Source organism: Pelodiscus sinensis, chromosome 3 (genome assembly GCF_049634645.1).
Source record: "Pelodiscus sinensis isolate JC-2024 chromosome 3, ASM4963464v1, whole genome shotgun sequence".
NCBI lineage: Eukaryota > Metazoa > Chordata > Testudines > Trionychidae > Pelodiscus > Pelodiscus sinensis.
Genome location: NC_134713.1, coordinates 194,589,881 through 194,617,770, shown reverse-complemented (window position 1 = coordinate 194,617,770; position 27,890 = coordinate 194,589,881). Strand labels below are relative to the sequence as shown.

At 45.8% G+C, this 27,890-nt stretch overlaps 1 protein-coding gene across 5 annotated transcripts in view; it reads right to left on the bottom strand.

The window, feature by feature from the left end:
* Positions 1-27,890, bottom strand: part of SLC24A3 (solute carrier family 24 member 3) — a 341,570-nt gene that overhangs the window by 42,782 nt on the left and 270,898 nt on the right. For 4 of the 5 annotated variants that reach the window (XM_075925771.1, XM_075925773.1, XM_075925775.1 and 1 more), the window contains 4 exons: positions 12,119-12,193; positions 6,861-6,886; positions 5,128-5,181; positions 3,187-3,332 (listed from right to left, as the gene is read on the bottom strand). In XM_075925771.1, coding sequence (XP_075781886.1) covers positions 3,187-3,332; positions 5,128-5,181; positions 6,861-6,886; positions 12,119-12,193 — 301 coding nt within the window. The remainder of the gene's footprint in view (positions 1-3,186; positions 3,333-5,127; positions 5,182-6,860; positions 6,887-12,118; positions 12,194-27,890) is intronic. The other variant, XM_075925774.1, reaches the window with a different exon arrangement.

The window sequence follows — 27,890 nt, the reverse complement described above, 5'->3', positions numbered from 1 at the left end:
GGCACTAGGCATAAGCAGACTAAGCAATTGCTTAGGGCCCCAAGCAGCTGCAGGGGGGCCAGGATTCACTTTTTTTTAATGGTTGTTGTGAGGGGTGGGAGGTGGGGGTGGGGGCAAAATATCCCTGCTTAGGGCTCCAAATAGGCTAGCACCATTCTACACGGGAATAGAAGACCTGCAGCATGGCAGACCAGAGCTGGGCCAAGTACGGCCCGGGGGCCGGATCCGGCCTGCCGAGCACCCTGCCAGGACCCTCGGGTGCACCCAGCTGCCGCTGCTCTGCACGGCGGGGGGGAGGGGGGGGCTCTGTGTGATCTCCCTGCCCCCAGCCTAATCCGCTGCGCTTATAGGCTGGAAACAACTGGCCAACAAGAATTGATCCTAGCCAATGTCTCAGCTCCTATTGGCTGGAAACAACCAGCCAATAGGAGCTGAGAGACTGGCCTGGGGGATGGAGACAGCACAAGCCTCTTCCATCTCCTGGAGCTGAGAGCCACATGGAGGGAGCAGCCTGTGGTTTAAAGCGATCTGGGGCAGCAGCAGGCAGGGAGCCCAGCCTGCCTTGGGTAAGTGCCTCCCAGCCAGAGCCTGCCTCTAGCACCCCTGCCCCTCCCGCACCCCCACTCCCTGCCCCAGGTCACAACTCCATCCCAGACTCTGCACCCCCTCCTCCCCCAGAATCCTCTCCTGCACCCAAACACCCTCCTTGACCCTGCACCCCCATCCCCTGCCCCAGGTCACACCGCTCTCCACCCAAACTCCCTCTCAAACCTCACACCATCTCCTGCACCCCAGTCCCTTACCCTGTGGCCCTTCTGCACCCAACCTCCACCCTAGACCCCGCATCTCCTCCTTGACCACTTTCCAAAATCTGGGGAGTGCCCCCCTCCCACCAAAAATGATTGCCCATCCCTGGTACCCCCACCCTCCTCTCTCCTTGAGTAAGGAGCCCCAGTCCTCTTTCCCAGAGCTGGCTTATAATCAAACACGCCCTTATTATTCTCCCTGGGAGCCAGGCTTGCTCCCTGCAGTGGCCTGCAGCTGCTCTCTCAGGCCAGCCTCCTGCGAGGTATTCTCCACCCTGCATACCTGGAGCCTTCTCCTCCCACACAAGTTTCCTTCCTCAGGGACCAGGCAGGAGTCTACTCTTTCTTTCGCTACATCCCCAGGCCTAGTCTGGGCTAAGCACACCACCTCATTATCTCCTCATGGACTATGATCCACCTACAGAGGAGAGCTGATCCTGTCACACATGGGGTTGGAGCCTCGTCGACTCGTAAATGGGACCACTGCTCTGAGTATACTGGCACCGTTAAGTGTCAAAACTGCTAAACACAGACAAGGCACAATGGTTTTCCAGACCCGGACTCCTGCCTTGAGACTCTCTTCTTCCCAATCCGGGAAGGGCTGGTTGACTGTGACTCCCTGACACGTGTTCTGGGTTCAGGGGTTCTGCCCAGCTCACATGAGCACAAGTGTGTGGGGTCAGGGCTTTAATGATGTAGTCAGTTCAGTCCCTGTTATCTCCATTTCTATAGTTTCTAGTCCATTGTTTACAGCAGTGGCGCGCAACCTTTCTTCCTTCGCGACCCCCGAGTAGCGAGGGTCACCAACGGCTGGGCCCAGCCGCCAGTCGACCAGATCAAAGCGCCGCAACCCCCCAGGAAGACAGCTGTGACCCCTTTGGGGGTTGCAACCCATGGGTTGCGCACCACTGGTTTACAGCACAAAGACCTTGCCACGGAATGTCCACTGATTCTGTTTGTTTGGAGGGTCTGTGTGTAGGGAAGTTTCTCTTTGTTTCTGCAACTCATCAAGACACACAAATCAGGAGTTTCAGACCGTGTTCCCTGTAAGCTGAGTGCTTAAGGCAACACCGCCCAGTTGATTAGCAGAACACACAGCCGGCAGCATGTGTTTTTATTGGTGGCGTGCAACCACACATGCCTCAGTGCACATAACAAAATTTAGTCTGCACATGGATGGAAAAAAAAGTAGAGGGAACATTGGTTTCAGACACAACACAGGCCTCGTCAACAAGAGAAAATGGCACCAGTTTAACCTAAAGTATGAATTTAAACCAATTTTATTAAATGGGTATAACCAGTAGCTTTTTTTTGTTTGTTTCCGTCAGATGAGAATAGGTTTAAATTAAATTGAAATAAACTCTTCAGAGCTTGTTTACACAAGGGGAGTAACACGATAGGATGTAAAGTTAAAGCACTACAGTTATATCACTGTAACTCTACCTATAGGCACCTTGTCCTATAGACACCTTCCTATAGGCACCATTAGATTGGCCTTTTTCTAGTTTGGAAAATGTTTAAGTTAAGGGGGAAAAAAAACCCCAAACAAACGTCTCTAATTCCAGGATACTGTATCCACGGGAGTACTCATTTTGGTACAGCAGTTCAAGTACAGCAAAGCACTTACACTGGCATAATTGGAAATATCTCCCATGTACACAGAACCTGATTTGGAGCGAGGGAGTCCACACACAGGTTTGTAAATGTAATGGGCCAGACCCTTAGCTACAGTAAATTGCCGTAGCTCCATTTAAACGAAGGCCAGCTTGCACTAGCTGAGGGAGGAACTGAGACGAGCAGCAGCAGTTCAGATTCTTGAGCAGTCTTTTAGCCAAATACACAGCTGCCATGTGTACAAAACGAGAAGGAAACCCCCAGTTTGTAGCATATGCACAGCTCCCGGTCTGCAAGTCCGTTCTAGGGCTCCAGAAAGGAAGCGGATGAGTGACCCCTGCCTTCCTTTAACTGCCAGGGGTCAGGAGACAACTTCAGCTGTTTTCCTGCTGCTGTGTCGGAGGGGATGCTCTGTATCTACTGTGCTTACTGGAGGGTGACTGTAATTAGAGCTTCTTATGAAATTCTAAGCTGCATCATTCGTGTAAGTGTTCTGACTGTGCATATCTCCTGGCACACTGCCCCAGCAAAGGGAACCCCAGACTAAGAAGTTTTAGGGAGGGCACTCTTCAAGAATAGGACGTACACAGCTGGAAACTGTCCTGTATCGACACTGCCATCTGGCGGTGCGGGTTTCACACAAGACAGATCTAGGTTCCCTTTTATCTCAATCCCTGACAACGCAGAACCATTAAGTGCAGCTTAATCACTAACAAATGTAAAGTGAGGATTGTTCAGAATGATGCAAACAAGTAGCGTGACTTACTGGAACAGTTACCTTTCTTTAGCAATACCACCGTGGCATCACAGTTGCTGTTATCATCCATTTCGGTGTTATTTGCCAATCCATTCACCATATTCGCAGCATTTTTGGTCTTCCTTTCAAAGCACTGTCGTATAGAGGCATTAAACCTATGCAAATAAAAAAAACTGCAGCTGTGTCACCATTCCCTATACACCGCTTTCCTGCCAACCCTTCTTTTCTCAAGGCTGACCACGTGTAAGCAAACGATAGCATCCGAGGGTGCATCTACACACTAGTGTTATTTCGGTATAACTGATGATATTCTGAAATAACATAAGGTGTGTCTACACTGCAAGCCGTTACTTCAACATAATGTCGAAATAATAGCGAGCTGGAGGACTTCTTACTCCGACTTCTCTAACCCTCATTTCATGAGGAGTAAGGGAAGTCGAAGGAAGAGTGTTCTTCCTTCGACTTCCTGCTTTGTAGACAGTGCCAAAAGCCGAATTAAGCTATTTTGACTTCAGCTACGCAAGTGACGTAGCTGAAGTTGCATAGCTTATTTCGGCTTTAGCCCTGATGGGTAGACGTGTCCTTAGGGCAGGGAAGGCCCTGTGGTTTTAAAGCCATCTAGCCTTAAGAACAGCTCAACTCTAGCTTAGTTACATGCAAAACAGTCTCTGGCTATGTCTAGACTACACTGATCTATCCGAAAAAGGTACACAAATTGCACTCTGCAATTTCTGTACCTTTTTCCAATATTTTTTTGGATGAGGCTTTTCCAAAATTTGGCCCATCTACACTGGGCCAAATTCCGAAAAAGCCTCCTCTTTCAGAAGATCCCTTCTTCCTCGTGGAAGAAGGAAGACAGGGCTTCCGAAAGAGCTCATCTGCTCTTCCTTAAAAAAAAAAAAAGCGGAAGAGCAGATGCGTTCTCTGGATGCGGTGGAGTTTTTCTGGGATGCCTCCAGTATCTCGGAAAACCCCCGTAGTGTATACATAGTCTCTGTGTCCTCAAACACGAAAGTCCATAAAACGTGTAAAAAAATATCCTCAACTCTAAAACAAATCTCTCTATATATTTGTATTAGTGTCCAGGATATTTTTAACATACATGATACAACAGAGTATTTTTAAAACATATATTAGAACATTGCTTTTCAAACTCACTGTAAAAAGTATAATGCCTGTTCTGGGTCTAGTAATTCAGGGCTGAATTATGCCAATACAGGGCATCCCCGCTATAAGTCGCCCTGGTATGCATCCGTCCCAAACTAAAGTCATTGACGCTTTTTATCTCGAAATAGGGTATTTCGAAAAAGAGGCTGGCTGTGATTATGCAAATGAAGTACGGGAAATTCAAATCCACGCTTCATTTGCAAGTTCATTTGTCTGTATTTGCATTCCTCTCTCGAAAGAGGAATGCAGTGTAGACGTACCCTCAGAATGCATCTAGACTGCAAGTTTCGTTCGAAAGAGAGCATCCACACCTCAACACCGGATTGAAAAAGCCATCTGCTTTTTCGAAAGAGCGCGTCCAGGCTGCATGGACGTGCTCTCAGAAGAAAGCCCTGATTGCGATTCACAGCATGGCCGCCAGGGCACCTGTGCTTTTTCCAAGTGCCTCTTCTTTTGAAAAATGTCCCTGTTCTGCATCCACACAGGTCTTTTTCAAAAGAGCCCTTTCTCGTCATTTGAGGCTTACCAATGTTGAAAACCCCCTGCATTCTTTTGATTTAATTTAGAAAGAACGCGATTGCGGTGTGGATACAGGTGACGTTTTTTCAAAATAACAATGTAGTCTAGTCATACCCCATGTGATGGGAGCCAGCAAAGTCCTGGGGCCATGGCATTAGAGAAACTCTTCCCCTCCTACTGCTCTTGAATTACCTTTGCAGACTCAAAGTACATCACAAAGCAGAGCTGGGCATTTTAAACAGGCCAAGGGCATATGTGACTTACTTCATGATCAGGATGTAAATGACGTACATCAGCACTAGGACCAGGGACTCCCACCTGCAAAGAGAGGCATATGAGGGACGACTCATAGGAGAACAGAGCGAGATCACCTGTGCCTGACAGCACTCCCTGCCTCAGTCATCCAATAAACCCCCATGGAAACATTCAGCACACTGGGCCGTGTACTGCCTGTCAAAAGGGGGGGTAGGAAACAGGTTGTAGACAATGCTCTGGGATTCTAACTGCTCCTCTGATCCCACCTGGAAAAAAAGACGTAGCTTGGACATTTTGGGAAGGACAGCACGTGTCATGGATGCAGCGGAGTGGGACCACTTTGCACAGGGGTGCACATTGACACAGGGTGCAAAGCAATGGAGAATCAGGCCCACTAAGTTCCCAGAGCTGGCTTAAGAGGAGGGGAAGCAGCTGTTCTCTCCAGCTTCCTCCCCATGCCGCTGCTGCTACCCAGCTGAGCCAGCAGTCCCTGGACAGGCAGCTTTGCACGGTTCACACTGCTAGTTAAATGGGATGCCATGATTTGTTTAGCAGTTTCTACTACAAAATAAAGGGCACTTGCATTAAAATTACACAGCCCCTGGCTTTAGGTACTCCTCACTATAGTCATGACATTCTCTTTTCCTCCCCTCAAACCAGACCTTTACATTTTGTGACAAGCCCCTAGTCCCAGCTATAAGCATCCCCCACAGTTCTATACACTACGACTCATTTCCTTTGAAAGAGAGTTGTGGCTTTTTGATTGCTCAGATTTAGCACCGACCCTCTTAATTCATCTTCCTTGTTTTGAGAGCCCAGCACTCGGCTTCTCTGTTGAAAGGACACCGCGAAATCTACTTTGCCCTCAAATTTAATTTTAGTTTAAAAAGAAAAAACAGCAACAACAGCAACAAAAACTCTGCAAAACTGTAGAAACGTCTCCATTCAATTAAAAGTAAACACCCTGGGGGAACAAGTTAAAACTCCGCAACTCCCTGCAGTGTTTGCAACCCAAGCATTACAGAAAACCTGACAATGAAAATAAACTGACTATGAGCAAAAGTTAAACTGCTTAACATCATTGTCCAATCTGAGGGAGACGCAGCAAACAAACAGAGGAAGCAGCGGAAAGTAAATTAGATTTTTCCATTTTCAGCGGTATTAAGCTACATTGTTATCAATAACATAGGTACATGATTTTTAACTGGCCTTTGTCCTTTTCATGCTCTCTCAGGTCACTGTGTTTTTAACATCGCTCTTACAAAGATACATTTTATTCCATTTCTTTGTACAAGTTCAAACATTTGGACAAACTTAGAGAAGACAGTTTCTAATGCTCATGTTTCATGGCATTTCCCTCTGGCTTTCACTGCCCCTTGCCAGTCACTGTGACCTCACCCTGGCAGCAGACCTGTGACTAAAGGCCATGCCGTATGGCCAGTTTGCCCACGTAGACAGCACTTCCTCTGGGGAGCGAATGTGGGAGGACAGAGGGTGCAGTTTGACACTGCTGCCTCCCTGCATCAGGGGAGGCTGTGAATGAACCTCTCCTGGGCATTCCTCCCTAGCTCACAAAATGAGTTATGCCAGTCCACCTGCTAATTGGGTTTCCTGCGGAGCAGGAAATTGGAGCCTGAATTGCTCTACAGAATTTTAGCTTTCCCCACGCTCATTAACCCTGACTTTTCAGCAATATAATCAGACAGTGACAAGAAAGAAATTAGACAGCTGGATACACTTACCAAGTAACGATTTCATCATAAATAAACTGTGGGAAATTAAAAAAAAAAGGCACGTTATCCATGAAACGTGACAGCGTACATGACAGCTGAAAATACCCTGCTGCCTGAACATGCAGCAAAGCACATGAAGTTATGGGAGAAACCGGGTGTCCCATGGAAATCATGATATAAACATATGCCTTGGGAAGAAGGGCGGTTCCCCATCAGCCGATATAAATCAGCACACTCCAGTGAAGCGAATGAAGGCTACATGTGTTTTATACCAGCTAAGAATCTGCTGCCAGGGTCTGATTTTCAAAAGTGTTGAGCACCTGCCATTCCTACTATACAATAACACCGCTCAAAGCTTTTGGGGGCAAGGAATATGTTGTTTCTCCAAGTGTCATATCTTCCCAGATAACAATAACATCATGTCACAAAGCGGTGACACTGGACTTTTTAAAGCAGCAACTTAAGGGTTAGCTCTTCCCAGTCACCACTAGATGGCACTCACGCTCCGTCGCTTATTTTCACCAGGGCCTCTGGGCGAGCAGAGATGTGAAGGAAAGAATGCCAGTAGATACCCCACTAGTGATGGTTGGAGGTGCCAGTTTTTCCCCACACCAAATGGACATCTTCAGTGCCGGTTCCTGTCACCCACAACTACAGGCTTCATTTCAAAACTGTTTTCAGGTGGTGGCATGGGTATGGCATTGTAATGTGCCGTGACAGGATGCTGGGAGAACACAACGCCAGGAGGACAGCTGTGCCGCGTGGAGTTGCCTGTCCTGCCAAAGTGCCTGCTTTCTCCAGCCCTCCTGTTCTGCTGGACACTTACATCATGCGGCATATTTTATCTTACCAGACAGCTAGGAAAACGGCCTCCTGGTTTTTACCCTTTAGCTCGGTGTCGCATTTGTTAGAATGTGGCCCTGACAAGTCTCCAGCGCTGCATAGCCGACATGTTGACAGCAGCGTGGGATCAGGGGCATCATCCCAAAACAGCTGAGTGTCGATGCACTGCCACATCAGTGCCAGCTGGGCCGTGAGCTCCGCAGCCTCAGGCCACAGCCACCCTACAACCTGAGATCCCAGGAAATCCCTGGCTGGTGTTTTTGGTTTTAACTTATTGGATGGGAGGGAATGTTTAGCTCAGCTGCTCTAAAGCTTCATGGCTTGTTATTTGCTCTCCTCTGTACATGGCATGAAGACATGTGGTTTCATTAGGAAAACGCCATGCAAAAGCACTAGTATGGTACCAGAGAACAACCCAGGGAAAAGGAAACACTCTCTTAGCCTGAACACTCTGTAAACAGCAAGCCTCTTCATTTGCAATGTAATCAGTGACATTACTTATCAGATGATAAAATGGCTGTGATATATTATGAACATCACAGGTTATCGCTCACACTCACCAGGCTTTGATATGGCAACAATAGTTGTGGTGCAACAGGACACAGAAGCACACACACTCACCTCTGTGATTAAAAAGGAAAATAAGCTGTAGGCCACAGGTTTTGGCCTAACAGTTTTGACAGTGGCCCACATCTTCTAGGGCATTTAGGTACCTAACACTTATAGAAATCCACGGGAGTTAGGAACTTAAATGCTTCTGAGGATCTGGGCTAGTGTCCCTTTAAAATTCGGAAGTTCTGAATTTTTTCATCTTAAGGCAAGCCGCAGGCTAACTTTGACATAGTTTGAGGAATTAGATGTTCTTTTGCCAACCACTAATTAAAAGAAGGTCTGGGTGCAGTTTTTATTTGGAAAAAAGAGTTACAGAGCCAACTGCTCAGCCGGTGTGAATTAATCCATGCCAGTTTACACTGGTGGACCCTAGATTCTTAAGTGATTTAATGTTAGACCCCTAACTTTAAAATACTCAATATGAATGGGAACATATTTATTTTCCCACAGACCATATATGGTTAGCGAAAGCCACGATGGAGCAGTCACAGCTAGGAGATCAGCACCATCCATTTGTTAAAAGAACAAAAGATCATAAACGATGCTAAAAGTTAAGCATGAGCCTAAGGCTAGGTCTACACTATAGCCTTTTGTAGGAAAAATCTATGCAAATCGCGCTCCTTAATTTGCATAGCTTTTTCTGATTGCTTTTCCGGAAGAGGCTTTTCCACCATTTGGACCCATCTAGACGGGGTCAAATGGCGGAAAAGACTCCTCTTTCGGAGGAGCCCTTATTCTTCATAGAACAAGGTGTACAGGGCTCCTCGAAAGAGCGCATTTGCTCTTCCGCAAAAAAAAAATTGGAAGAGCAAATGTGTTTGTTCCCTGGACACGGCAGAGTTTTTCCAGGATACCTCCGATATCCCGGAAAACCCCCGCTGTCTAGATGTATCCTGAGTCCCAATTAAGTCAAAGGGACTTACATGTTTTGCTGAGTAGGGATGCACTTAATGTTCTTAAGTCCGTTGTTGAACTGGGATCTGCTTGGACATTTCTGGCTTTTATACATTCCTGTCTCAAAACTGACAATAATTGTATGTGATTCATTTATTTTAACCCAAGAAAATGTATTTTCTTCTTTCAATGTCCAAGAAACTCATTTTATCTCATAGAAAAAAAATGTCTGAGGGAACATTCAGATGACTGGTAGAGGAAGACTGATCAGTTATAACTAGAACTAGCCTGCACTGGTATTTTGTGAAATTTTCCACTTTTCTTCACTATGCCATTAATCTGGTTATTTTCATGGTTAATGTGAAATAAAGGTTCGTGTCAACATGCCCGTATCTGGGGAATGCAGGAGAGGGGCTGGTTCACTTCAAATCACAGACCATCCACTAGTATGAACTATGTCATTATTGTCTGTCCATAAGTCACCCTGCATGGTGGGGAAAAGGCCGTGTGTGGGCCTGAAGACACTGCCTTGTCTCAGCTCATCTTATGGGAATGTGCTGAGGCCGAATTCCTTCATGCATGTACATGCCTCGCAAACGGAAGGTGCTACCCAAGTGCAATTTGTGACGAGTACAATTTCACATATGCTGAACGGCACTAAGAAAGAACGGTTGTATGGGAAATCCTCGCCTCATTGAAGTAAGTGGGTGTTCTCCCTTTTTGATTTCGTGGTCCTGCATTTTACTCTGGAAGTTTTGTGCCAAGGAGGTTTTCATATTCCTTCATAACTGAGTAACACTATTTAACATTCAGGCATTCAATGCTATAGGACAGAGCATGTGAGGGTGCAGCATGTGTAACCAACCTGATGCAACATCTCAAAAGTAAAGAAATGAAAAGTTAAAACACCTAGCGGGACATGCTCTTTACTCCTTCACTCAGTGGCACTTACCCCCCCCCCCCCCCCCCACAACACCATAGACCACAAACCCCTCATTCTGCTTCAGTGTGAGGCTAGATTTCCCTCCACTCCCTTCCCTGAGCTATCTACCACCAAAGTAATCACAGCGAGCATCCTTTTGGGATAGTCCTTAGGCATCACCCACTTTCTTCTGTGGTAGGAGAGGCTGGAAGGCAAGCATCCCCCATGGGGCAGGGTTAAGGTGATGGTGTTTTCTTTGTCAGGTGGTTGTCTCTAGGGGGAGATGGGGGTCTCAGAAGGGAGGAAGGCAGGCTATGTATTTTAACAACTGAACAAGAGCTACCACCTAAACCTGACCCTGTTTGATCTAACAAGGTATTTTAATGCCCACTGAGAAAACATCAAGTAGAGGGGTTTCTACATGGCTAACGGGATAAGGGAAATTCTCAAAATGAAGGCATATCTCCCCGTTCTGCCATTTCCCTTTAGATGCATTTAACAAATGGCTATTGGCATAGCCCTATTGATAGCAAGGAGCTGCTGAGGCCTGGGAAGGAGTAAAAATATCCGAAGACTTTGGAGTGAAGAACAGGACTTTTGTAGCTCTGTAGCCACAAAGAATAACCCTCCATGGAAGACATAGCTAGGGAGGGAAGAAAGAAGGAACCAGAACAGAAGAGTAGTGTATACTTTATTTATAGGCAGTTTTGTTTCATGGTCTGAGTTTCTAGCTACATACCCAATTAAAGGAACACGCTAGATATGACACACAAGGTATGATTGTATCAGGCCATTGTTAGGATGCCGAGAAGCAGCCAAAAATAAAGCTGTCATTAAAGACCACTGGGAAACTTGAAAAACCTCACCCACACCCCAATTGGTTTGCAACTCTCCTGCAAACGAAAACCCCATCAGGTGAGAAGCAAAGCAGCTTTCTACAACCACGCTTCCTCTTGGATTAAAAATAAACAAATGCATCAATCAAACATCTGAGAATGTTGCATATGTCCTTTCTGCCCGTGGGAGGTAATTTTTTACAATATATGGGGTGGTTGGTTTATTGTTCAAAAGCCACTTTCTCGTGCTTCATTATTCTCCAGCTGTGGAAGTAACAAAGCAGCTTTTGTTTCACACATCATTCCTGTCATTGGCTTTTATTCCTGCACCGGAGTGGAGGTATGAATCAGATTGAAAACAAGCTATTTTTCATCAATTGCAGAAGGCTGACCTTGCAGCGCTGAGATTGCAAAGCACAAACAAGTTGAGGCAAACTCTTTTCTGGGAGTCTCAAGGGGAGGGACGAGCTATGAACATGGAATATGTACCCAGTATGCAGGCACATGCATATGGTGAAGGAAAATACAGCCAGGAAACTTTAGCGTTGCCTAGTTACAATCACACAAATTCTGGAATTGCAAACATTTCTCTTCTCACCGCCATGCTTACTTGACCTTTGAAATATATTAAAGTGAATATGAGAAGATCCCCATTGCTCTGTCCCCAGTTTGGTAGGGGTTGGTTTATTTTAGGCTGCATGTCCAAGATGACCGTGATGTTATAGAAGGAAACAAACATGTAGATTTTCTCTGGGAAACTTCGCTTTTGTTATTTCCTGATTTTGTGTGAGCCTGGCTGAAAACGTCACATGTAACTGCAGCCGTTTTTACATTTCCAGTCTTACGTGAGTATGGCTTCCCTTTGCAGCCTGGCTTTCAGCAAGTCTGAGCACTCACATTTCTCGCTGCACAGGATGGGAGCTGAAAAGGGTTAATTGTTGGATGTCAGGCCATTGAGTGGGGAACCTAAGGCTTGGGGGCTGGATGCAGCTTCTGGCTTGCCTGGATCCGGCCCTCGAGGCTCACAGTTCCCTTCCCCTATAGTATTGGGGCGCGCACCCTGGTGACAATCCCGATGTGGCCCACAGGAAAGAATGAACTTTTCTACACAAGCCCACAGGAGAGAATTAGCTTTTCTATAACAGCCTTCAAAAACTTACCACAATGAGGGCAACAACAGAGAGTGTGTAGTAGATTGAATCTCGCAGCAGACTCCACGAAGACAGCGCAACCACCTGAGAAAACATGTAGATAAGGAGGAGTGAGCCGGGCTCTCATCATCACAAGCCCTGTATGTCCACAAGGAGGGACTGTCACGTCTTAGTGCAAGCTGGCCCACTACTCTTCAGAGGCACAAAACCCGAGGCGATGAACTGAATTCTGCCCTCAGTTACGTCTGTGCAGCACGGGCAGATGGTGAAGCTGTACTCTCCGGGACAGCTATGTGAGTCCCTCGAGTTAGGGCGTGTCTACACTAGGAAACTATTTCGAAGTAACTAAATTCGAAATAATAACTCCCGAAATAACAAAATCGAACCAGTGTGTCTTCACTATAGGGGAGCCTTGAAATTAGTCCCAGGCAGGCTCCCTTAACGTGGACCCGCTACCTCGACTTAGAGCCCCAGGGAGCACCGGGGAGTAAACAGTTCAAAATGCTCTGGGGAGTTGTTATTTCGAAATAGCAGCAGCAGAGCATCCATACTACCTTTATTTTAAAATGACTATTTCAAAATTAGTGTTATTCCCCAAAGAAAGCAGGAATACAGATTTCAAAAAGAAACAGCCTGTTATTTCGAAACAACGGGCTAAGTAATGTGGATGCTCCACTTATTATTTTGAAATAAGGAGGGTTATTTTGAAATAACTCCCTAGTGCAGACCAGGGCTTAGGCTATGTCTAGACTACAGGTTTTTTTTTTTTTAAAGTGGCTTTTTTTTCTAAAAAACTTCACCTGCGTCTAGACTGCTGCTGCGTTCTTTTGAAATTAAATTGAAAGAACGCGGCATTTTTTCCATTTTATGAGGAAGAACACCTCTTTTGAAAAGAGCTCTTTTGAAAAAAGACGTTCTTGACCACAAATAGGGCTTTTTTGAAAGCGAGCATCCAGATTGCCTGGGTGCTGTCTTTCAAAAAAGTGTATCGCCTTTTCGAAAAATTTGTGTCTGTCTAGACGATCTCTTTCAAAAGAAGCTTTTTCGAAAGATTCTTTTGAAAAAGCTTCTTTCGAAAGAAGCATGTAGTATAGTCGTACCTTTAGAGAATTCACTGTGAGGTCAGGGGTTGTATTAAGGGCAGGACCTGTGTTATACCTCAAGCTAGCAGTGCCGTGAAGACGAGCCTTAGGAAGAAAAGGACATGCAATTCACTTTGAACAGAGGATAAAACAGGATGGCTGCCTAGTTCCTTCCACTCAACACCTTTCAAAGGTTCAGCAATCGGAAGTAATTTGGGTCACTGGGGGCCAATTTAGACAGGAACTAGGATTGGGGAAGAGAAAAGCCACTGAGTAATTCAGTCCTTGACTTCATTAGCGAAATCTTAAAAGGGCAGATTAAAAGCAGTCACGGGGCTGTAACATCTACAATCTGCTAAACTCTGCTCTGGTTTTTTTTACAGCCTAGGACGTCCCCGCAGCTGTCTCCTCAAATCTTTATTTTCCATTTCTCGAGTGTAACTTCAAACAGTCTGGGCCAGATCCTTCGCTGGCGTTCATCAGCACTGCTCCGGAGAAGTCATTGGAGCGGGGCCCGTTTACACCAGCAATCTGGTGCCCAGCCACTTCCTCAAGTCATGCTTGTGCAAGAATTCAATCTAATCCAACAGCAGCTTCGTTTTCATCCTGCCGCACCTAGACAAAAGGTCCCATTGCAGAAAGCTGAAATAAACCAGTTCCCCAGCGTTCTCTGGTATTAACCCTGACATGACTGGCATTTGTCAGGCTTTAAATAGTTTGAAAAGTCATACCCGAAAGTCTCTTTCCACGGTGACTCTATAAGCAGGTGTACGTGTAATTTATGCTCAGGTGAACGTTTCCTGACACTGCCCGAGCCATGTAAAGAACCTGTGTTTTAAATGAGAAGTGGGGTCATGTAGTTGGAGGGTCAGATGAGATTTACACCAGCGGAGCTCTGCCTTCATGCACACGCGTATGTGCACGGCTGCAGGTTATGATGGAAAAACCTGAATTCTAAGTCCCTAGAGGTATGCTCCTAAATCCAGATTTAGGCTCCGAGATAAGTTTCTCCATCATTTTCTAGAGCTTCCTTGTTGGATGTTAAGTTTCCATTTTTATAAGAAGTTTATAAAATTAAATTTACTCTCTTAACTTTGTTCTTCAGGGCTGCACATTTTACCCCTTTAACCACTGATGTTTCTTGAAGATGGGGTAACATTTCTATCATTTGCCAAATAAAAAAGTGAGTGCCGGAACTGACATTTAACAAATGATCACCACGTCACACAGGGATAACACCTGACTCCACTGATTCCCAAAGATTTTTTTGGGTGAACTCCTTGGCTGTGTCTACACTGGCAAGTTATTCCGGAAAATCAGCCGCTTTTCCGGAAAAACTTGCCAGCTGTCTACACTGGCCACTTGAATTTCCGGAAAAGCACTGACGATCTAATGTAAAATCATCAGTGCTTTTCTGGAAAAACTATGCTGCTCCCATTTGGGCAAAAGTCTTTTTCCAGAAAACTGTTCCGGAAAAGGGCCAGTGTAGACAGCTGAGATTTGTTTTCCGCAAAAAAAGCCCCGATCGCGAAAATGACGATCGGGGCTTTTTTGTGGAAAAGCGCGTCTAGATTGGCCACGGACGCTTTTCCAGAAATAGTGCTTTTCCGGAAAAGCGTCCTGCCAATCTAGATGTGCTTTTCCGAAAAAGCTTTTAATGGAAAACTTTTCCGTTAAAAGCATTTTCGGAAATTCATGCCAGTGTAGACGTAGCCCTTATGTAAGCTTCACAGGTCCAGCTCAGCCTGGAATCTGAAAGTTAAGCTGGCTTTACTTTGCTCATGGGTTGTCATTTGTAATAACAGCCTGGAAGGTCCAACATACTCTCCTATACAGCTATGCTGTCCCACAGATGCTATGGGATTTCTGCCCCACAGCACATCTGAGCAAACCCATTAACTCCTGGGGGATTACAAACAGGCAGAATCTGTATTATTGGAGATGCTTTAAAAGCTGGAAAGAACCTAGCTGGATTTCTGATGCCAAGTTGAGTGGCGCCCATATAAGGAATTGGGCTTATACATGGAGTTCATTTTTCACATAGGTCATGGCAAATCTACACTGCTATTGTGAAGTCAAGCCAAGATTTTGCTCCATCTAGGTTGGGAGTGGGGATGGCACAGGTTACAGCAGATTTATGACTGCTGATAACCCCTCCATCCCTGTACATTCTCTTCAGACCATATATGGCTCAATTCAGTTTCCTTTGTGCAGCTGGAACCTGCAATGGGAATGGGGTGGATCAGAGAATCTGGCCCTATATTTCTCTGCAAGGTGAAGAATTTCATTACAGGGCTCAGCCGAAGCGTAACTAAGCCATCGCAGATTGCTCAGTTAAAAATAAGTGACTCTCCTTGTCTCTTTATGGCCAACCCCTAAAGAGTTATTGTGGAAAACGTAAAGGGCTGTTAGTTGCATTTTGAAACCTTTCACAGGCTGACACATACATCTTAATATATCCAAGAGACAACTTAATTCCTAGTGTTGCCAGTTAGGTTATGCACTGCAACCATAGTAACCACAGCAATATAAGCACCAACTTGTCAGTCCACCCAGCACGGAAAAGTTCCCCTCGGGGACTGATCACAAATGCTCCTGCAACCCACATTTGGCTCAGCCAGGCCAAGTGTCCCATGGTGAAGAAATCTTTGGCGAGCAATAGCGAGAGTAAGGACAGAAATGATATGCAGAGGAAAACTCCAGAAAAAGGAAAACAGGAAATAGTTTTTCTTTTCTTTTCTTTTCTTTTCTTTTCTTTTCTTTTCTTTTCTTTTCTTTTCTTTTCTCTACAGTGCAGGTTTTTTATCTTGAGCTTGTAGACCTCAGTGGTCCAGGAATCGAATTACAGGCAGTCCCCGGGTTACATGGATCCGACTTACATCGGTTCCCTACTTACAAACGGGGTGAGGCAAACCCGCACTAGCTGCTTCCCCTCAGCAGACCAGGGAGACGCGAAGATAGCGCCCGCCCCAGCAGACCAGGGAGATGCGGAGCGGCTTTTCTCAGCAGACACCTCAGATTGAGAATAAAGGACTGAGGGAAGTGAGGTGTGGGAGAATAAAACTGAGCTCTGGAGAAATGTTTGGCTAGAGTTTCCCCTACAATATGTACCAGTTCCCACTTACATACAAATTCAACTTAAGAACAAACCTACAGTCCCTATCTTGTACGTAACCCGGGGAATGCCTGTAATGATCCACATTAGCCCAAAGACCCACAGTAATGTGAATTCATTGTTTCATTGATCACAGTGCTATCTATTCATATTGAAACAGTATGATAGAGAAATAGTTGGTTTTATACACATATTATTCTCAAAACAAAATGACTGAACCATTATTATTTATCAACTACAACTGGCTAAGCATTCTGATTGGCTAATAATTAAATCACGTGGGCATGATTACAATAACTACACTGGCATGAATTTCCGGAAATGCTTAAAATGGAACAGTTTTCCGTTATAAGTATTTCTGGAAAAAGAGCGTCTACACTGGCAGGCTGCTTTTCTGAAAAAGCCCTTTTTCCAGAAAAGCGTCTGTGGCCAATGTAGACGCGCTTTTCCGGAAAAAAGTCCCGATCATCATTTTCGCGATCGGGGCTTTTTTTGCGGAAAAGACTAATGTACTGTCTACACTGGCCCTTTTCCGGAACAGTTTTCCGGAAAAAGGACTTTTGCCCGAGCGGGAGCAGCATAGTTTTTCCGGAAAAGCAGCTGATTTCTTACAGTAAATCGTCAGTGCTTTTCCGGAAATTCAAGGGGCCAGTGTAGACAGCTCGCAGCTTATTCCAGAAAAGCGGCTGCTTTTCCGGAATAAGTGGCCCAGTGTATACACAGCCGTGATGTTTTAATATCACGTGTTGCAAAGAGTCACAAGAGACACATTAAAGAGCCATTTGTGGCTTGCAAGCGTCAGGCTGAGTACCGCTGCTTTACACTGCTCAGTCATTGAATAGAACCCTACAGCACAGGAAAGGAAGATGCACAAGGCATGACAGCATTTGCGAGGGTGGGAACTAATTAGCAAGAAAGGAAGACATTACTTCCAGCTACAGCCAGACCAGGGTCAAGACTCTCCTCTTTTTAATTACTGCTGCCAAGACTACAAACACATTGGACCCTGCTGACAAAGGCTATGTCCACACTGCAGAGTTTTTTCGGAAAAACGGCCATTTTTCCAAAAAAAACCTTCACTTACGTCCACACTGCAATTGTGTTCTTTTGAAAAAAATCGAAAGAAAAGGGTTTTTTTTTCCTGACATTGGTAAACCTCTTTCCACAAGGAAGAAGTCTTTTTCGGAAAGAGGTGTGTGTGGATGGGGAAGAGGGAGTTCTTTCGAAAGAAAAGGAAAGAGGAAAAAGCACAGGTGCCCTGGTGGCCACTCGGTCCACAGTAATCACAGCTGAAATGTGAGAGAGCGTCCATTCAGTGTGGAGGCTATCTTTCAAAAAAGCAGATCGCTTTTTTGGTGCACTTTTGCTGGGTAGACGCTTTTTTTCTGAAGATTTCTTCCAGAAAAGCTTCTTCCAAAAGAAGCCTGCAGTCTAGACATAGCCAAAATCTCTGATCAAGTGCGCACAAGCACACACACACATTCTGATATACAGCCCCCATAGGGCCGATGTCTCAAAGGAGTCTGCTAATGTTTTTCCCTTTGTAGGAGGAGAAAAGGAAGAAAGAAAATTGAGACAGAGACAGAGACAGAGACAGAGGGAGGGGTAGAGAGAAAAAGTGAGAGAGAACACTTAGTTTACTGGGTTCCCCTAGCTGAGATCTAGTGCACAGCACTAAAGTTTAGGTAATACTAGTAAAGCAAAGCCCATGAGTATGGGAGACTGCATGTACAATTAACTATGACTACATGGACATAGATTTTAACATGTAAACCAGGGGTGGACAATAATTTCTGATGGGAGGTGGGCTCTCCAAGAATTTGATATGTGGTCCAGGACTGCACTTCTTCTGGCTAAGAACTGGTTAAGAACATCATCCTTCCTCTCATAACCCCCCTCTCGGCCCACTTGCGTATCTTATCATTCACTATAAGCCTGTACCATACCCAGCACAAAAGGGCTGTGATCTAGTTGCCCTCTAGGCACTGCTGAACTATAATAATAATAGCAATCCATTTCCCACTGCACGTGGTTGGATAGCTCTCTTCCCCCAATTCCAGATTCAAGCCACTTCCCCACTGCTAATCGCAGGCAAAACAAGAAAGGTGATTGCGTCAACAAACAGGTTCTTTAGAGAAAATGAAGGAAAGTGTACTAGAGACAGGTCCCGCCGTGACAATGCTGCCGAAAGAGGGGAGATCCAAACCAATCTGTCCCCAACACTAGGTCTGTAGAGGCAGAGCACAGCTCCAATACAATGCCGCGCCCTGGACAGCTCCCGAGACAGGAAACGTGACCATGGCATGCCTCCTTGGAGCAAGGCAAGGATGGGAGAGTCTACTTGTCATTATTATTTGTGTTACCCTAATGCCAAGTGCCTCCAGTCCTGTCCCAGGCCTGCGCTAGGTGCTGTACAAACACACAACCAAAAGGTGGCCCCGTGCCCCAAAGAGCTTACAATCTAAGCGGCAGTGAATTTAGATTTGTCCTCGCCTGCCCACAGGGCTCAGCAAGAGCTGAATTCGGAACCCCCCAGGGAATGTCCCCCGCTGTGTATGGCCCTACAGAATCCTTCATATAGACCCCGCAGCATGCTAAACTTCATATGAAAATGGGGGGAGGGGCAAATCTACCCACGAAGCAGCAAATGCTGTTAAAATGCTGCATCACTTTCAATCCTGTCCTGAACCCTCCCTCCCCGCCTTTTCCTAAGGAGCTTGGAATAAAGAGTTAGACCCCAGACTTTTCAAATTCAATTGCACAGCAACCATTCTGACAGTTAACGTGAGCAAAGTTGCAACAGTGGTTCGGGTTTGGAAGAGTACGTTGGGAAATCTTTACCCTGCAGGTTGGTTTTAGGATCGTTAATTGCCCTGCTAATAATAATTAGTAATATTAGTGATGTTTAATTCTACGTACGCCACGCAAATATAAATGGCAGCTGTACTGGTGATAAACATCATTAACAGTCCTTAATGGCCTTATGCAAATCCAAGCAACAGTCCAAAGAGGAGAAATCACAGCTGCTCAGTGAATCCAAGCAGAAAATTAAAATATCTACCTGAGACGAGTGGTGCTTTTCCTGACAGCTATTTGTTGAAAGAAGTAACAGCTTGATTTGACACAGTGATACAATGTCTGGAAGAAGGCTAGGCCCCTGCAAACTAGACTGTACTGTTAACCAACGTGATCCAGTGGGCTGCTATTGGACCTGTGCCCAAACTTCTGCTGAACAGCTCAACTTTGCAGCAGGTTTCCCACCCTTATTGTTTTGGGTGGAAATCACGTAAAAAACCATTTCACAGGCATGCCACCCAAACCCAAGCCAAACGGGGTAGCTCCTGCTGAGCATTATTAGGTTTGTTCAAACCTGGTTCTCCAGTTATAGGTGGGGATTAAAACCAATCCAGGAAGGAGAACAGACTTCAAGGCTGTGTCCAGACTCAGGGGTTTTTTCGAAAAAAGTAGCCTTTTTTCGAAAAAACTTCCCCTGCGTACAGACTCAAGCCGCGTTCTTTCGAAATTAAATCGAAAGAACGTGGCTTTTCTTTTGATGGCGGTAAACCTCATTTCACGAGGAAGAACGCCTTCTTTCGAAAGAGGAACTTTCGAAAGAAGGCGTTCTTCAATGTAAATAGGGCTTCTTCGAAAGAGAGCATCCAGACTCACTGGATGCTTTCTTTCGAAAAAGCAAGCCGCTTTTTCGAAAGTTCAACGTGCAGTCTAGACGCTCTCTTTCGAAAGAGGCTCTTTCGAAAGTATCTTTCGAAAGAGCCTCTTTCGAAAGAGGCTTGCAGTCTAGACATAGCCCAAAAGTTGCTTATGGATCCTTCACACCACTCAAACACCATGGAGCTTTGTGTGCAAAGTGAAGCAAAGAAGAGCACAATCTCTCAGGGCCCTTTGCCCGTGTCTCTCCACACATGAAGCACCAACAAGGCAACACTGTTGTCCAGAAAAGAGATGCATTGCCATCCCCTCCACTGCTGACTGGGCTCTGAGAAGACACGTAGGGGTAAATTAGAGCTAAATAATAGCACCGAACACTGAGAGCCAGGACTGGTGGCTGTAAACAAACTTTATGGGACCACGGCAAACTTGGCCACACCCACGATAAGTGGACATCTGGCTCACTAACATCACGCCGGATCACGGATGTTGCCGGATCAGAGAGTGTCGGACAAGACAGATTCAACCTGTCTCATTTTTCAGGTGGAGAACTAGAGATGAGACATCTGTCAAACCACTATGCAAATGCAAAGCAGAAGAGCTAAGAATGGCACAGCAGACATTGATTATCCAACTTCCCTTCCTAGCACATGGGGCCACTCTGCTACCTTGAAAGAGCTGGGACTGGACTTTCTGAGCGTTCCCCTTGGAGGGTCTTTCTCTAGCTGCATGGCTTTCGTGGCATTTGGCATCAGCTTCTTTTAATGTCTGTAGTTCACTCTCCTGCTCTCAGACTAGCTGCCCACACTATACAGATATAGTTGCTTCTCCCACACCAGCAGACTATCCCACTCAGCCTTGGTTCCCAAGTGCATAGAACTTGAGAGGTTCAAGGAAGGCCCCATTAGAGGGGAGACCATGAGTGGGGAAATGCCCAGCCAGTGGTCCCTCTAGTCTCAACCACCTTGGACCCAGATGCTAGGAGGAGACAATTTGAGATACTATGTTTCCAGCTGACTCCCCCAGCCCACCTGGACTGGGAGCCCCACCAACCTCCTCGTGAGAATGGGGCCATAGTCTTGACTTGAATGGTTGCCGTGACAGAGGGAGCCACGTTGATAAGGAAGCATCCTGATCTGTGCCCACCCAGCCCCAAGCAAGCCAATACCATCACAGCCCCATGATACTGTCAAAGCCCACCCCTTTGGACTCTGCCATCATGTGGACACTGAGGTTTGGATTAGGGAAGGGGTCAGAGGTAGCCATGGTGGGTGAAGAATATGGAAGGGACACAAACCAGAAGTGCAAAGTGACTGCAAAATGGAAAGAGCCTTCAGCCTATCCTTGCTCCAAATCATCTCTGATCTGCTACTGGGATTTTGCTGAATTGGGCCAAAGTTCAGAAGTCCTGGCGTAGGGGCTGTTCTCAAGCAGGGTGGGTAATTTGAGAAGATGTTTGCAGTGTTCTTGTAGCCATATTGGCCCCAATATGAGAGAGAGACAGCGAGAGAAGGCAGGTGAGGCAATACCTTTAATTGGACCAACTTTTGTTGGTGAAAAAGACCATTTTTTGAACTCATCACACCAGAAGAACAACTCTGTGGAGTTCAAAAGCTTGTCCCTGTCAGAGATGAAGTTGGTTTTAGAAGAGAGATTACCTCACCCGCCTCGTCCCTCTAATTCGAAAAGAGTCAGAGAAGCATAAAATGTCTTTGAGTGCTTATTGGAACTCCACATCTAACTCTTTAGAGAGTCTCTTCTTCAAGGAACAAACGTGATATCACCTGTAAAAAGGAGATTTCAGGGACTCCTTTGGCAGAGCTTGAGTGGAAGGGACAAAAGCAGCCGTGTGGAGAACGTCACCTATAGAACTAGGAAAACAAGTATCTCCATTAGTTTTTACACCAGGTAAAGAGCGTTTTGCCTGGCACAATTTCAGCATAAATCAATAATCATTCCATTCCCATGGCTGCAATGCTCATTACACAGGGAGTGGAAGCTGAAGGGAAACCTAACTTGCCGGATCATTTGGTTTTGGCCTGACTCTGTGAAATCACCAGTGCTGCATCGCATGGGTGAGTATCTTGAGAAAAAGGAGCCTTCTTGTGAGAATACAGTACCAAAAAGATTCTGCTGCATTTACAGTCAGTGAGTGTCCATTTGGTGGGGGGAGGGTCTGTTCACAGGAGACACATTGAGAAAATACAATTCTAGAAAAGCAGGGAAAAGAGGGAAAATGCAGATTCTCCATGTCACGAGGGCAGCGCTGGTCAGAGTTGGAAAATGCCCCAGTGCCCAGCAATACTCCGGGACAGCTAAAGGGTGTCCGAGACAGAACATCAGGAATGGCTGCCCGTCGCAGGGAGCCATAGCCTGTAATACCTCTGAGGCTGGTATAGGGGGCTCTGTCTGTGAGGTGGAGTGTTTTCCATATAAGGGCATGTAAATTAATAATCTTCCCCTGCTCGCTCCACCCATTGCAGTAACAGATCAGCCAGTGGGCTGACTGGTGCTCAGGCCTGCTACTCCACCCACTGCAGCAAAAACCAACCTATGGGGTGATAAGTTCACAGGCAATAAAACAGGCAGGCAGCCCCTCTCTCACTGGGGATTCGCATTGAGTGAACGCCTGGCCTGATCACCCAGACGCCTTGCACCCCCCGCTCTTGAGTCTTACTGAGCGTACTCCGAGTTGGTCGACCCGAGTGGAGACAGTTTATGAGCGTGTGACCGGTACTTGTGTTCCTGCTGTCTCCAGAACTGGTATAACCCCCCCCCTCCCACCATCATCCCTATCCTAATTGATTTTTTAGTTGTCCTTATTGCTTGCCAAGTGACAGTAGCTAAAAAGTTACTAAGTTAGTTTATAAATAGTTGTGGTTTAGGTTTTTTACTGTTTCCTTGTATAAAGTTGTGTAAATAGTCAGCCCTATGGATAATACCAGTGTTAATTCAACTGTTCCTAACCCCTGGGCAGTTATTGGGAATTATTGTGATTTAGAAAAGCCTCAGGGAATTGTTTTGTGTTGTCTGGCAATCTGTTTAATTTTTGTTCTGATGATTGTCTGGCGCCATCAAAATAAAATCAGTTTGTTCTTTTTGAAACCCCCAGTTGTGGTCTCATCCTTTCCGGCATCCCTTCGAACCTCGTGTATTACGGGGACTGACAAAGGGCAACATGTAAAGGAAACGGCAGCAGCTGCATCTGCGGTCACTTTGCAGCTCCTGGTCCAATGTATTTATATCAGATGATGCCCCCTAGTTCTGACACCCCTTCCTGCTCTCCTGCTGTGGCCCCTTTTCGGATTTTGTCCCCTGCTATGGTATGTAATGAACAATACTCCCTTCTCCCCAGTCTCAGATGAGGTTTCATGCACATCGCTGTGTCCCTATTTGGATGTTTCCCTTAGGGGCCAGTTTGCATTTATCACAACTTCTCAGGGCCAGATCCTTTGAGGAGTCCTGTTAAAAACTGGTCCTGGCTATATACTGACTATATATCTTATTGCTGGCTATGAACGAACTCAGTCGTCTTTAGCTGAGATGCTCTAGCAACTGGCTGTGACCAGAAGTATTTAAGTGGCGTGGGTATGGTATTTTTGCCAGAGCTACATTGACTGACTAACTGATCAGGGTACGTCTACACTACATGCCTCTGTCGGCAGAGGCATGTAGATTTGTTTGTTCAGCAAAGGTAAATGAAGCCGCGATTTAAATGATCGCGGCTTCATTTACATTTACATGGCTGCCGCGCTGTGCCGACAAACAGCTGGTCAGCTGTTTGTCGGCTCGCCGCTAGTCTGGACATTCCCCCTGTCGACATCAAAGCCCTTTGTCGGCAGCCCCGGTAAACCTCATTCCACGAGGAATAACGGGGCTGCCGACAAAGGGCTTTGATGTCGACAGGGGGAACGTCCAGACTAGCAGCGAGCCGACAAATAGCTGATCAGCTGTTTGTCGGCTCAGCGCGGCAGCCATGTAAATGTAAATGAAGCTGCGATCATTTAAATCGCGGCTTCATTTGCCTTTGCCTACAACCCTAATCTACATGCCTCTGCCGAGATGGCATGTAGTCTAGACACAGCCTGAGTGTCAAGGCCACAACCTCTGACAACGTGATAGGGCACAAACCAAATCTTTGCCCTGGATTATTAAAAGGTCACACCGGTGGTACATTACACATCCTTAAACTACTGCTCCGGGCCAAAAAACCCTTTTCCAACATTACAAATTAAAAAAAGTCAGAGGGAAAGAATCTCATAAATACAATCACAAAACCAGAGGTCAGTAGCGGGGCCAGACAAAACTGCACACGCAGACAGTGAAATTAAAGCTTAAAGGATTAAGATGTATGCAGGCTAACTGTGCGGAAAAACAAAATAAACAAAATTAGACTGCAAAATCCCAATCTCTTCAACAAGCAAAGTTCTCCCTGGTTATTAAATTCCTGTTCACAGGTTCTTTTTCTTACCCTTCTTTATTTAGAACACCTATTTCCTGGGGAATATTTACACATTTCCAGGTGTATCAAAGCACAATCTAACACACAACTCTGGAGATGCATTCCTCACTTACACATATGTGAATAATCACTCGGCCAGTGGAAACCCGTCAGAATTCAATTTATTTATTCAGACAAAAGATTGGCACTATGGCAGAAATGTGGCCGACCCAATGCACTTGAGTTTGGCACTGGACAGCACCTGTTTTTTATACACAAGAATGAAACTGGACCATTAGGTTCTGAGGCGTTTCAGTGAGTGGCAGACTAATACGATAACTGCAGCGAATGAGGCTATCTCTGAACGGGCTGTTTGAAACATTCTGGGTAAGTAGGCCCTGCTTATCCACCTGAACAAATTGGGGAGTTAAATCAGTTATCTGAGAGAGCCCTGAAGGAACAGGTATAACGACACCCAACAGCTGGAAGCTGAAGCTAGACAATTTTGGAGCAGAAATAGGATGCACATTTTTAACAGCGAGGTTAATTAAACGGTGGAACAAATTACCTAAGGAGAAACTGGATTCTCTATTACAGGGAAAGTGATCATCTTTTCTAGAAGATATGCTCTACTCCAGGAATTAATTCAATTCCTTTGGTCTGTGATATGCAGGTTGGCAGACTGGATTAATACACACGATCCTTTCTCGCCTGAGTGTCTATGAATCTATGAACTACCCACAATTAGGAAAACAACGTCACCTCTGAACAACCAGGTTTCCATGCAACAGCAACAGCAACCGACGACTGTCCAGCACATGATGGCGACTGTGAGCCTCGAATGACCTTCAGAACGATCTCTTATTTCATTACGGAGAATTGCACAGGGGTGTAACAAGAACCCAGCTGCTAGGTGCCTGGCTAACAAATGCAAGTTGTATGATATATAAAAATTTCCCTCTTTCTGACAGCCCCATCAGTAATCTGCAGCTCATGTGATTAATTCTAGTGGCTTTCTCTATTTTGGGTGACTACCGAGACATATCGGGAGACAAACACTGAAGACCACAGCACATGTGCCGGGAAGGGTGGAGGATTCAGATGAGATGAGATCTTCAGAATGGGTATAACCCCATTGCTTTGAATACCATCAGAGTTAGACCAATGCTGTGTGCTTGCGAAGATTAACCACTATTCCAACCAAGGGGGAGGAGAAGCTGGAAGGTGGGAGATAAAGGAGCAGGTAAAGATCCACACATGTGTGTACTGTGGGGGACAGTGGGCTGAAAATATGCTCTGAGTAGAATTATGGATTTGAGGCATCATCTTCACGTCTTTACAGATACACAGAGTTAACTGACAATCAAGGAACAACCCTAATTCAATCCACCACCAGCTCAAGGGGCAGAGTATTGTGTTCAGTTCTGGGTACCACATTTCAAGAAAGATGTGGAGAAATTGGAGAAGGTCCAGAGAAGAGCAATAAAAATGATGAAAGGTCTAGAAAACATGAGCTCTAAGGAAGGCTGAAGGAATTGGGCTTGTTTAGTTGGGAAAAGAGAAGACCAAGAGGGCACATGATCACGGTTTTCAGGTATCTAAAAGGGTGTCACAGGGAGAGAGGGGGGGAATTGTTCTCCTTGGCCTCTGAGGATAGGACAAGAAGCAATGGGCTTAAACTGCAGCAAAGGAGGTTTAGTTTGGACATTAGGAAAAACTTCCTAACTGTCAGGGTGGTTAAGCACTGGAATAAATTGCCTAGGGGGGTTGTGGAATCTCCATCATTGGAAATATTTAAGAGCAGGTTAGACAGACATCTATCAGGGATGATCTAGATGGTGCTTGGTCCTGCCGTGAGGGCAGGGGACTGGATTTGATGATCTCTTGAGGTCCCTTCTGTTCTAGTTTTCTATGATTCTTACATCTCTATCCTGCTGTATAACAAGTATCATCAAGAAATGTTGCCAGATTTGTATCTTAAGGGAAGAACTGATATCTTGCTTTCACTGCACACAGTGTTCTCAGATTTCTCCCACTCCTCCTCATTCTCCCACATCCCCAGGAGTACAAACAAACCAGACAAGGGCTAAATAAATAGCGTTAATGATACATGACTTTGAGATCTCTACAGATGAAACAGAATAGACACAGGCTCCTGGAGCAACAGAGACGCCGAGGGAAACGGCTTCTCCGACACCCATCCCGCAGCTTCGCTAGCACATCTGTGGAGCCATACCACTGTGCCGTGAACAGCACTTCTGGAGATCCCGCCCCCGGAACATGTACGTTGTGCCCACAGTGGTACAGGACTGTGCAGGCAAACTCTGTCCCCCCCCTGCAGGAGTGTCAAACTATTTCAGTGCTATTGTAGAGGGAAGTGCTAACTCCATCCAGGGAATCATAGAATCATAGAAACATAGAATAATAGGACTGGAAGGGACCTCAAGAGGTCATCGAGTCCAGCCCCCCGCCCTCAAGGCAGGATCAAGCTCCACCTACACCATCCCTGACAGATGTCTATCTAACCTGTTCTTAAATATCTCCAGAGAGGGAGATTCCACCACCTCCCTTGGCAATTTATTCCAATATTTGACCACCCTGACAGTTAGGAATTTTTTCCTAATGTCCAATCTAAACCTCCCCTGCTGCACTTTAAGCCCATTACTCCTTGTCCTGTCCTCAGAAACCAAGAGGAACAAATTTTCTCCTTCCTCCTTGTGACACCCTTTTAGATATTTGAAAACCGCTATCATGTCCCCCCTTAATCTTCTTTTTTCCAAACTAAACAAGCCCAGTTCATGAAGCCTGGCTTCATAGGTCATGTTCTCTAGAGCTTTAATCATTCTTGTCGCTCTTCTCTGTACCCTTTCCAATTTCTCCACATCTTTCTTGAAATGTGGCGCCCAGAACTGGACACAGTACTCCAGCTGAGGCCTAACTAGTGCAGAGTAGAGCGGCAGAATGACTTCACGAGTTTTGCTTACAACACACCTGTTGATACAACCTAGAATCATATTTGCTTTTTTGACAACAGCATCACACTGTTGACTCATATTCAACTTGGAAGGAGCAAGGCAAGCCGGATGCACAAGCCTTTTCCAGTGAACGGGACTGTGTCTGGCAGCCCTGGGGTGTGCTGAGTTTCTCTCTCGCCTCATGATACATTCCGGTCAGGCATTCCGAAAGGGATTTTGGGGCCTCTTTTTTTCGAGGCCCAACACAAGGTGGCTGAAAGAGGCCTGATCGTCCGTGGGGAACACCGGCATTTTCTGAACTTCAAGCCCTTTCGGGTCTCAGGTCAGGTGCTCAGAGACTAGACACTGTTGGAAAACTTGGCCCCCGAGGACCAGGATAAAAGGAAATGTCACTGCTCTCCTCACTGAGAACAATTTATGGACAAACTGCCTCCAAGCAGGGGGGCAACCAGAATTTTCTTAAGGGAGAGACCTGAGGGGCTGACTGTGTGTCTGCATG